At 44.6% G+C, this 12,119-nt stretch overlaps 1 protein-coding gene across 1 annotated transcript in view; it reads left to right on the plus strand.

The window, feature by feature from the left end:
- The first annotated feature begins 483 nt into the window (after window positions 1–483).
- NEDD9 (neural precursor cell expressed, developmentally down-regulated 9) overlaps window positions 484–12,119 on the plus strand; it is a 37,863-nt gene continuing 26,227 nt past the window's right edge. The window contains exon 1 of the mRNA XM_051612079.1: window positions 484–549. Within this exon, the coding sequence (XP_051468039.1) occupies window positions 538–549 (12 nt within the window). The 5' untranslated portion in view covers window positions 484–537. The remainder of the gene's footprint in view (window positions 550–12,119) is intronic.

Raw genomic sequence — 12,119 nt, forward strand, 5'->3', positions numbered from 1 at the left:
CCCGGGGCTGCCTTCGCTGCCAGCCTGGGCGCCGTGAACCTTGGCAGACCCAGAACTCCTCCCGCACCGGGGGCGGCAAGACAAAAAGGCCTTTTGCGCCGAGCGTCCCGCGTCACGCAGAGAGCTCTGAAAGCGCCGCGGGCAGAGCCGGCGGGTGCCGGGAAGCAGGGCTGGCCAGCCCTGCGGCTCAGCGCGGGGCTGCCCGTCCCTCCGCACGGAGCTGGGCGGGGAAGCGGCGGAGGGAAGCCGCGAACCCACGGACCCCGCGCCCGGGCACCCCGGGCACCCCAGCGCCACCGGCCCCGGGGGCCGCGGGGCGGGGCCAGCGGGGCTGGGGGGCGGGGCTAGAGGGGGTGGGGGGCGTGGCCGGAGAAGCCCCGCCTTCCCTCGCCCGGCGGTGGCCAATGAGGGGGGCGCTATGCAAAGGAGCGGGGCAGCCTGGCGGCGGGGCGGGCGGCGGGGGCGCGGAGAGGCGCCGGGGGCGATGCGGCGCGCGGCGGGGTAGGGGTCGGTGCGGCGCGCGCGCTCTCCGCAGCCATGAAGTACAAGGTGAGGAGGAGGGGGGGGGGGGGGGCTGGGGCACCGGGGGCTCCCGGGCTTGTCAGCGGCTTTCCTGGCGGGCCCTGCTGCCGGGGGACGGGCGGAGGCCGGCTCGGAGCTCCCCTCAGGGCAAGCGGGTACAGCTGCCGGCCCGGGGCGGGGGTCTGCTAAAGCCTCTCCCGCGCGGGGGTCTCCAGGCACAGAGCCCTCAAGGGAGGTGCCCGGCGGGTGGAAAAGAGGGGGCAGCGAAAGCGGGGAAGCCGAGGAGATATCCCCCCGCCGCCCCCCCGGTTGTCCCGGGATGCCGGCGGTCAGGGGGGGACGCAGCTTTGGGGGTGCCCGGCGCTTGCCCCGTCGGTGCGAGCCCCGCGGCTCGGGACAGGCGGGCTCGGAGGCGGGGATGCCCCGCTTGGGGTTGGGGACGGGTCTGGCTGCTCCTGTCCCGCTGCTTCTCCTCCTTCACCCTTTTCCCAGCCCTTTGTCAATGGCTCGTTCCTCGCCGTGCGGGTTTTCGGGGCGGTCCGTGCGGCGGGACACAAGCAAGAAAGAAAAACAAAACAAAACAAAACACCCAACAAAACAACCCTACCTGCTTTTTTTTTTTTTTTAAAAAAAAAACAAAACAAAACAAAACGGGTACCCTCGTCCCGCTTCCCTTCTTAAAAGAAATTACGTGACTTAGCTTAACCTTTTTACCAGAGGTGTTTTGGTTTTGGTTTTTGGGGTCGTTTCTTTCCGTTTTGCAAAAGACACGGCCGCGGAGGCTTTCGTTCCGGTGTTACTCTACTTAAAAACGTCTGGGCAAGGTCCTGGATTGCCCGCAGGGCGTTAGATTACTGTACAGACATACCGTAATCTGGTGCGATTGGAAAAAAAAAAGGGGGAGGGAAGGAAAAACTTGCCTTCCTCTGCCAGGAATAACTTTAGCATCAATAAAAGGGTGATTGGGAGGCATCCCACACTGTATGCTTCCTTGGGGACTACCTTGCTTTGGAAGTGAAGTCCATCTTCTTACTGAAACCAGGCAGCAAAGTGTAAAGGACCCCTGATGCTATAATGCTGTATAAGGCTTATAGACTTGGGCAGAATGGGGTGTGAGAATGATGCCCAGGTAAATACAGACAGATTTTCTTGGTGTTCCGTGTGTCTCTGAACTCAGCCCGAGCTTTCGGAATCTCTCATACCCAGACTTTGCGAAAGATCAGAGTTAAGTTTTAAAACTTTGCCAAGCTTCTCCATCGCATGGTAGTTAAGGGCAACTAGGAAAAATAACTCTATCAGGTATAGATAGACAAAGATACTCCATGACTTGAGAATTTTGATCTGCGTCTGATGCTTTTGTTTTTTCTGTCTCAGGCAACTGATTAAAGTCCAAGATCAAATTCATCTCCTGTACCTTTCTATTCCCCTTCATATCAGTTCAGGTAGACTTTATACCTGCTTAGAAGAGCTGTGACTGTTCACACAGTATGTCTGGCCCTTGAGGGTAGAAGAGCAGTGTCACTGTTAATCCAGAGCTCATTAACTGCTTTCCTATTGCCTATGGCTAAGCAACACTTGTATCCCACTGGCAAAATAATGGTCTAGCATAATTATACAACTTCCTAATCTTCCAGTGTGTCTCCATCCATCCATCCTCTTCTGCAAGGAGATCATGCTTCCTTTATAGCCTAGTGGCAATTGCAAGAACAGGAACCAAGAAGGTGGCTCAAAAGGGAGAAGAATCTTCCCTGCTCTGTAATGTGTCCTTTGCCTCTGTCTGGTTGCAATGAGCCTTTTGGTTTGGGTTTGTGATTATGAAATTCTAGACAGAGAAGGCTAGACAAATAAAAAGCTTTCTTTTATTTTCTTTTAAGAAAAAAAAAAAAAAAAGAAAAAAGACTGAGGGTTTTGGCCTCAAAAACCTTCTTGTCAGGCTAGTGTGTTTACTTTCCGTGAGAAATGTGAAGTACTTACTTACACTGTTTAACTAGGACAAACATCCTTAGATCTAATTCTTATCCCTGGACTAACAGAAATAAAATACCTACTCCTTCAGTCTCTTATTTTCTTTCTTTTATTTTTCTGTAGGAAAACAAGCCAAAAATAAAGCCCAGTTTTTACTTTATAGAGAAAATAAAGGAACAGTGCACATGCTCATCATGCCTGTGATGAGCATCACTTCAGAGGTGTCTTAGCTTCCAAGTGCAGAGTTGGGTCAGTTTAATTGCTCCTGTTGTTATATTGAAGCCTGTCATTTTTTACTATCATTGTAATAGTCCATAAGGCCTCATTTAATGAGATTGAGATACTTGTTGTAGTTTAATTTTAGTATTAAAAGTTGGACAGAACAGGAACTGACTCACATGCGAGACCCTGAGTACACCTCTCCATCACTCCTGGCTTCACTTTCAGTGTGACTAAACCCAAGGTAATTTCTGGTCTAGAAATCCCTTTTTTTTTTTTTTTTTTTCTTTCTCATAAAGGTTTTGAAATCTTGCTCCCTCTCTTTTATGAACTAAGTTCCTTCTACTGTCCATCCTACTCTTCAAACATTCTTCCAACTTTACACTCAAGTCCAAGTCCTCTAAAAGCCAGTGGGAAAATCCCTGTGGTTTTCAAGAAATTGAGACTTTTACCTTATGTCTCTACACTTAAGTCTATATTTAGCATCTTAATGTCTTTAGTGTCTTAACTGCCTGCAACTCAGTGAAGATCTGACTGTTTTAAAGCAAAGACAAATGTGCCCCCAAGTTAGGTGCTGTCCTACCATTCATGTACTAATTGAATACTGGAGAACATAAAAGTTATCCTAGTTGAGCCACAGGAAATGTTAAGCATAATAAAAATTTGTATGTTGGTTATATTTCTTAGTCTAACAGCTACTTTCAGAAACTAATTTGTGTAGGGTGCAGCTGAATTATGGCAGTACCCCAATTCTTGATTGATGACATCATCATCCTTTTGACCTAAATCTCCATGTACCACAAAACTGCATCCCATGAAGTTCTCAGAGGATGCCATTCCAATACTCTGTAATCTGGAATGTAGGATCAATCCTTTCTGAAAGCAAATTCAGACTGTGATTCTAAGGATGAAGCAGTTATAGCTAAAGTGTATGGTGCAGGAACAGAAATACCAGTGGGTTAGCTGCTCTGGCAGGGGGGTTGGACTAGATGATCTTTCGAGGTCCCTTCCAACCCCTAGGATTCTGTGATTATCACACAAGAACATGGGTGGGAGAGGATATATCTGGCCAGCAATTCCAATGCCCTTATCTCAGGCAATAGAAGTGTGACAGAAGGAAAAGGGAGAAGACATTATCATAACAAGGCTTTTGTAGCTCCTTGGCTGTTCACAAGCAAGACAAAAAAGAGGGCAAAGGAAAAAAAGGGGACTGATCTGCTTACAGAAAGATTCATACAGTTAGTAAAAGAGGAGAGGAAAATAAAACTACATTCCTTACCTCATTTAAGGCAAAAGGAATGACGTAGATGTAAAGTATGAGGTCTTGATTATCTGTTTTTAGACAATTTGTTGGGCAGGGAAGAAACCTAAGTAAATAGGATTTGAAATGTCTGCCATTTGTGCTAAGGCACAGTCCTGTAATATATAGACTTGATTACAATGCCTGCATGCCAAGACAAACAAAATAGTGTTACTAGGAAGAAATACTATATTCCCAACCAGAAATGCCTGTGAAAAGCTGTTTGTAACCCTGGCAATGAAAGACTTTTAAATGTGTCGAGCCATGTCAAGGGAAAAGAACTGCCTGTACTTCACTGACTAAATCCTCTCTGTTTCATTTATTCCTCACACTCCCCTTTGTTTTCCTTTTTTTTTTTTTTTTTTTTGTTGGTTTGGTATCTCAGCAATCACAAGGTGACAAACTTAAAAGTAAACAGGAACTGTAGAATCTTGTAAAAGTTACTACCAGAGGAACAAACCAACAAATGGAGAAGCTGTCCAATTTTGTGCTCCTCCATTACTGTCACAAATTTGCAAAAGTGTGGTGTTTTTTCTCTCCTCTGTGCATGTACAGAGGGGGCTGGCCAAAGGTGAGCAGGGTTAGGCCTGAATTAGCAGCAGCGCTTGCGAGATGTTGCAGTAGGACTGACTCCTTCCCAAAGCTTGGAGCACCACTGTCATTTCCAGATTGCCTCTCTTCCCCACTGTGGGCTCTTGTGTGCCCTGCCTTCCCTTGAACCCCTCTGTAAACTTATGTACTGCTTATAAGCTTCCAATTTTTGGTCAAATACGTGTCTGTATACTTAACGGAGGTAACTGCCTCAGTACCTCAGGTGTATTGAGAAACTCCCACCATACAATTTGTTTGCCCTCCCAAAGACTTGGTAGGATTCTGTTTTATAGAGGAAGGTTCTGAGGCTTAGGGATGGTACAGGACTTGTTTTAGAGGAAGTAAGAACCATCACAAAGCATTACAGCTAACAGCATGCAGGTGTTTTTGCACGATTTCTAAAATTCTGTGTTTTTAAGCTAACAGCTGCTCATGAGTAATGTAGCTGTAAGTCTATTTCATCAAGAAATTGATAGTCTAATCTGTCTCTGCCCAGTACTTCCTAGTATATGATGGGGAAGCAGAACTGCCACATGAACATTGTTCCTTGTGTTTTTAATAGTTCAAATGCAATTTGACCCTAGATAGTACAAGGGGCATGAGATACTAATCTGGGGGTTTTGCTTGTGGTTTTAAGATCCTGCTTGAGGATGCATTTACATGAAACTAAGAGTTTGCCTTGAGTTACCTTGACCCAACATTAGTAATTCCAAACAGTGCTATACTATCAAAAGACTCAGTCAGTGAGGGTTCTACCAGGTCAGAGAGCAGGAGGACTGCCTAATAGTAAGACTTCATGGAAACATTTTCTGCAAAGGAAAAACTAAAGCACATTTCAGGAGAGTTCTGCACCCTTCTAAGTAGAAAACCACCGTTTTGGACAATACAGGTTAGCCTTTGGAGAGGTCTCATGAAGTATAATTGTGAACTCATTAAGAATTGGACCACAATTCTCAAGAGAATTTACAAGCTCACCTTTGGAATCTTACGACCTCAAGCACAGCAACAAGCAGGGTTAGAAAAGATTATACTTGCTCTGATATCTTATCACTGAACATTGAACTATGTGTGGTGGCTCAGAAGTTTATATTATTGAACTGCCTACTCTATTACAAATATCAGACTCATTACAGCAAGGCCAGGTGTGTCTAGTGACCCGAGTAAAAGTTCTAGTGAGGCAATTCTCCCAAGTCACACACAGCTCCATGCACCACTACTGGAATGGGAATACGTACTGGCTACTTTGGCCAACATTAGAAATGGTAGGAGAGAAAAAAACAATTTGTTTCTGGAGTTTGCACTCACAGTAGTCCTCAGCCAAGCATAAGGTCTTGTTCTTTCACAGAAGTGCAGGAGAAGAGGATGTTGCCTCAATATCTGGAAACAGCAAACAGCCTTATGCCTTTATGCAAAGAGTAGAAAACCATGACTGGGGCACAGGGCTTCCTCCTTGTCATACTGCTGTTATCAAAGATGTTAAGGGGCATGGGAATGCCTTGCATACAATAGATGGGCTTAGGTCACTTACAAGCCTAGGTAAAGTCACTTTTGCTCAATTTCTTTGGACTAGCTTATCACTGACATTAAAGTCCTTAAATCCCATTCATACCAACAGCAGTTGTTAACCTGCTTGTGTCTAAGATCTAGAGTTTAATTTCATTTTTAAAGCAACATAAGCACTTAAATAGAACATGCACAGGTTTCTGCCTTAGCTGCAGCAATTGTAGAGAACTCTTATCTTCTGTTCCCATTTCTGGCTGCACTTGATGGAGACAAGAATCTGAACTTCTTGAGACACTGATGTCCACACACCTCTGTAGGAGCCTACATTCAGTGGTGGTTGGAATAAAATATTCAAGTCACTTTTCAAAATGCTTCTTTATGTAATACATGCTCTCTGAGCATCCATGAAAACTATGGACATTTATGTCATAACAGTTCTCTGACTGCTGAAAGATGACTTATGCTTGGTCTCCAGAAGGTTTGATCAGACAGTCCTCTGGGACTTCACTACAAAAGAGTATTTGTGCACATGTTCAGCAATATTTGTTAAGTTCAGCTGCAACTGATTGAAGCTGCAGTTAGAGGTACTTGTTGCTGTACACGTGCTGTACACGGCTGCAACTGTCAATATCGGTGAATCTGGCTCACTTTATAGCAGGTTAAGAGTACAGCCCTTGAATATAGCCACCTGTCTGTCAAAGGCTGCTCTTGGCAAGTGACCTTCTTTTGTCTAGACATTACAATAGTGGAAACTGTCTTAATTTTAAGAAGTTCATTTTTCCACAGCAGATTTGGACATAGCTTGTGTTTGACAAGAAACAGGACTGCTAAAGCTATATTTTGCAGTCCTAGAAACACAAGTGCATAACATGACAAAAATGACATCTTTTTTTTTTATATAGGGTCAGGCCCATTATCACCCTTCTGTTTTTGTGTTTTGAAAACAAACACTTCATTGACAGTCAGGGTGGATGAGCTTGCCTGGAAAAGGAAAAGTAACAAGAATTGATTTATCAGAAGCCCTTTCTTAAGCAATCCTTGTTCACAGCAAGGTTGAAAATTTCAGGAGCAATACTGTCAAGCACTTGGTGACAAGTCATCTTAGAAAATGCTGAAGGATCCTAGGAGAAAATCTTAATTCCTCCAATGAATGTTCTCTGGGGGGAGGAAATTACAGACCATGAAAATTCTATTACTCTCTTTCAAAATATTTTTTTAATCCAAAAGGTTAAGTACAAAACAACTGGAAGTGTGTACTCTGTATTTAACATATAGCTTGCAGTAGGTAAGGTCTTGAATGCCCATGTTCTGTGGACTTTACATCCAATTAAAATGCTTAGGTTAATAAACCAATTTTTACTGTTCTAGAATGGCCTAGTTTACAAGCAGAAATCTCTTTTATTTCCTCTCTCCCTGCTTACACTGTTTTATCTTGTTCACAGCCCAGAAACTACACAAACCAATCTCTCATGCAATCGAGAATACAGTTAAAGTTGTTTTTCAACCTGAGTTGTAACTTGTTAAAATGCACCTACACACTCTCCCTCTCCTTTCTCCAGGGTTTTGCTTCCCTAGAAAATGTCAGCTTGCCAAAATCAAGCTGTTCTGGGAGGCTTGTTGACTTTTGGCCAGTGCCCTGTAGTATGGAGAAGACCCTGACCAAACCTGTCAAGCCTCATCTGTCAGCCAGGCTCTGGTCCCCTGAAAGTGGGGCTGATTCACAGGCAGCTTTCTGTGGGGCTGGCAGGAGCCTGGAAAGATGAGTTCCCAAGCTTGTGTTTCTTCAGTAAGCTGGACTCTTGGGGCATCCTGTGTTGCTGCTGCCATGTAGTATCCCAGATGGTGACACTAAAATGACAGATGAGGGTGGCACTCCCTTCTGTGGAAAATTTTTTGAGAGACTTAGGGGAAGAAGACCATGTGCCAGTTCAGCTAAATTCTAGATTTAAAATAATAATAAAAGCTTCTAAGGCTGATGACCTCAGACAGAAATAAGTGGGCAACATAGTGAGGTCCTCAAGAAACACAGCTATGGTTTCTTGACAATTGAGTTGCAGTTGTTTCCCCAGAGCTGCACAGAGAAGGGTTAATTTGGGAGGAGGGGGTTTTTTAAAGGAAACTTTGTCTGGGAGAAGACTGCTTGCAAATGCCAGAAAATGGAAAACTGAGAACTCAAAACACACATTTCAGGATTCTCCTTTCCATCCTTTTTTTTTTTTCCCCCCCCTTCTGCTCTGCTCCTTCCATTCTTAAGCATTCAACATCTGATCTTCTTTCATTAAGTTTTTAATTGCTTGCCCGAGGGAAAGAGGTTAGGTTTTCCATCTGCATTTTGATGTACTGTGGTTTAATCACAGTGAGATCATATTTACTCTAAGGCTATTGTTTGCATACTTTATTTTTTCCTTCCCCCCTCCCTCCCCGTTGATGTCACTGAAAGCACACAGCCCTCAGTTTTGAAAAAGCCTTTTAATGTCATGGAACTAGATCACACCCTTCCTTGGGTGGGGGTAAAGGAAGCTGGTTACAACAGTAAAACATGTACAGAAAAGTTTGTGAGTTAGGTGTAGTGGAATTTCCCCATATATTTATAGGTCTTGAAGGTAAGTCAGGGGATGTGGTTTGCATTCCCAGAAAGAGTAAAGAAAATGGTATTTCACCACTCCTGTAAAACCCCAGAAACTCATAGGGCAGGGGAATAAGATCAGAATATGTCATCAGTGGATCACTGTGAGTGTTATTCTTACTCTCTCTGCCTTCAGTGATAGCTCCAAACCAGGGTGGGTGGTCTGACAACACAGGGGCAGCATGCATTAATCTCAGGGGTGTTCCCCAGGGCTGAGCAAGAGTGTATTACCTCAGATATGCCCTTTCTTAGTGTAGCTGTGACCTGTTGGGTCTCACTGCACATAATTCAAACAGAAGGTTGCTATGTAGTATAAGGGAGTTGCCTCTTCTGTTAAACTCCTCCCACACGCTCAGCAAGCACCTCAGCGGTTTTGTGCAACTCAGAAGGTGTTTGTGACAAATCTTTCACAGCATCAGAAGCATAGGGGATAAATTAACCCCTTATTTAACATCTGACCTAAAATTTTATTTCTGTGATTATCTCTGTGATGTCCAGGAAAGCAAGAGGAGCACCCCTGCCTCACAACACCCCTCTAGCTAAAATAAAATCACCCAAGCCAAAGACTAAAACTTAAGAGACAAAAGGATATCGTTCAAACAAACAAAGTTTGGTTCATTGTCCTTCCAGCCAATGAAGTTACCATTTTGTTGCTCTTAATAGATACAGAGCCAGAAAACTTTTCAACTCACTTGTCCAGTTTGAAGTGTCCAGAACAGCAGTAAGCTGCTGCACCCAGTGCAAAACAACAAAGTATTGCATTCACCAGGCCAAAGCTTCAGTTACCAGTTTTTCATTCCCAAGGCTGAAGGCCCAACCTTCACTTAGGATCTCTTGCTCTAACCTTCTTTTTCCCATCTTTCCCTTTTTACTTCCCTCTCACCTTTTCTACCCTCCTAATTCCATCTTTGGGATTCACATATTTGGATTCCTTCCCAAGTTGAAAGTTCACCACTGTACCTCAGTTTCACAAAGTACTTTGCCAGCTGCCTGAAAAAAAAATAAATGATGCGCAAATACCTCCTGTTTTCTTAAAATGGAACAGCTATGCTGAAACAAAAAACGCTCTCAGACCAGAGAGCACTTGATCTCTCCCATGTTTACATTACATTTGAATCTCAGTCTTGGATGAAACGATGGATCACATCAGTACCTTGAGCAGGAGCCCTACTCGTTTTTGGCCTGCCACCCCTGCTGGGTAGAGTATTGTGCCTGCAAAAACTGACAGGGATATATCCAGACAGAGCATGACAGCCATAATGCTTACTTTGACTTACCCAAGTGTGAACCAGTAAGAAGGGAACATTCCCATTTCTCATCCTTACTTTCTAAATAACTGGTCATACTACAAAAAAACATCCACAGCAAACTGCAAAATTCAGGCCTCTCAGGCTGTGCAGAGAGGCTGGGACAGCTTGGTGGAACACTGAAATGGGATACCTGCCTTTCTCCCTTGCAGACCCAGAGCTTTCCACATTCCAGACAGCTTACTGTTCTTTAGCATGACTGAACAGCTTCTGTTCCAGAGATGCATGGAACTAGACCGCAAGGTTGCTGTGGGTGGAAGAAGATATGCCCTCCCTCAGGCTCTGCTCAAGCTGTTAAACTTACAGCTTGCTCCCTCATCAGCTGTAAAACCAGCCTTCCTAGACTGCGCATGGAAATCTGCCTTCATTTCCATCCAGCGGGACTTGCAATTATTGGGGCTAGCAACACTTGACTAGAAAAGTATTAGCACTAAAACAAAACTTGGTTTTGGGTGGAAGAAAGCAAGACAGCGCCTGAAAAGTGGAGTTGTGGGCTTTGCTTGTAGTAGTCAACCGAAACATTACTTTGCAACCGGGCTCCCTCTTTTGTCGTTAGCTGTGAGCCAGGAAAGTTCAGTCCCCAGAGCCAGCAAGAGTATGCACAGTCTGAGCTAGATGCGAAGGGCCTTTCCGAGTTCTCCTGCTGAAGCTGTGACTGCAACACCCTGGAGGTGCAGCGACCTCTTTCATACACGCTGCTGTAGCACTTCCTGCCTCCGCTTTGTGGTCCGTTTACCAGGTCAGAGCCCACAGTGATACCTCTAAGAACATGCCAGTGCAGCTTTGTGTGTACTAGATACTGCCTTTGCTGTTTGTACTGCCTTCTTCCAGGTGTGGGGAGAGCAGCAACAGTCATTTTTCAAGGCTGCATGAGTGACCTCTGCCAACTTGTATTTAAGTAGCCTTCATGAAATGTTGCTTATTGTAGATAAGCCTGTTACCTGCTATGCCTCAGTAGTTTCTTTCCTTAAAAACACAGCTCAATAAATTCATTTCAGGGGCAGGGGCATTGAAAAACAAACAAAAAAAAGGAGATGGGAGCTAAAAAGCACCAATGTTAAACTGTCCAATGACTCCTGCACTGAAGTCCTTCTTTCAGAAGGCACAACAGAGCCTGAGCTTCCCTCTCTTCTACTACTGCTTGTAGTAAGACTATTTCTCTTAAAATAAAACTCAGGTCTTTCCTGAATTTTCAGATCAGTTATTCAGCCTCAGAAGTAAATCATTACTACTAGGCCTCTCACAGCCACAAGGGGATGTAAATGCTTAAGCTTATTTTGGAGTGGCACTGATTCATTTTAAGGAAACCTAAAGCAGAAACAAGAGGTAATGAAAAACAAAAAGAGGAGAATCTCTACAAAAAATATTATGTGATGGATAATCAAAAGAAATCCAATTGAAGCTACTAGTTTGTGCATAGACACTCCTTTGGGGTGTCTCCTCCTGCCTTTCCTTCCTTTGTTTCTCTCTTCCTTCCTTCTCATAAGATAGCTATATATAGAAGTCGTTTTGCTTTTTAAGAAGCAGTTGTCCAATACTAGAAAAAAGAGGCCCCACCCTTCTTCAGTTTAAGGGCAGAGTTGATTTTCCTGGTTCTGTTTTCACATAAACTCTACATAGAGGAAGCAATATTTAAAAACCAAGACAAAGAGCAAAAAAACCTATGCCCCACCAGCCAGGCACAGGCCAGGGATCCATATCCACAGGCCTGGAACATCCTCATATTGCACCTCTGAGGGAAGTGACTGAAATTCTTCAAGCTTATGGTTGGTTGAACCTTTTCTTCGAGCATTCATTCATTGCAGAGCTGGCTGAGGAGTCAAGTCTGCAGTCCTGCACTGGGAGCTTGGCACTGCGACACTCGGCTCTTAAAGAGTCCATTGTATTTAATCTCATAGCATGTCATTTGTTATTCCTGTGTTTGCTTCCGTGGCTATGGGCACCTCACACACTCTTGTTACCCACGTCACTGTGTGTTTACTCTTAACAGAAAGAGTAGATGTTTCCACCGCTCCAACTCTTGCCTCTTCCCTCTTTTGCCACTCAGCCTCATCAACAAACAGCCTTTTCATCCTGCAAGCCACAC

Source organism: Apus apus, chromosome 2 (assembly GCF_020740795.1).
Source record: "Apus apus isolate bApuApu2 chromosome 2, bApuApu2.pri.cur, whole genome shotgun sequence".
NCBI classification, from domain to species: domain Eukaryota; kingdom Metazoa; phylum Chordata; class Aves; order Apodiformes; family Apodidae; genus Apus; species Apus apus.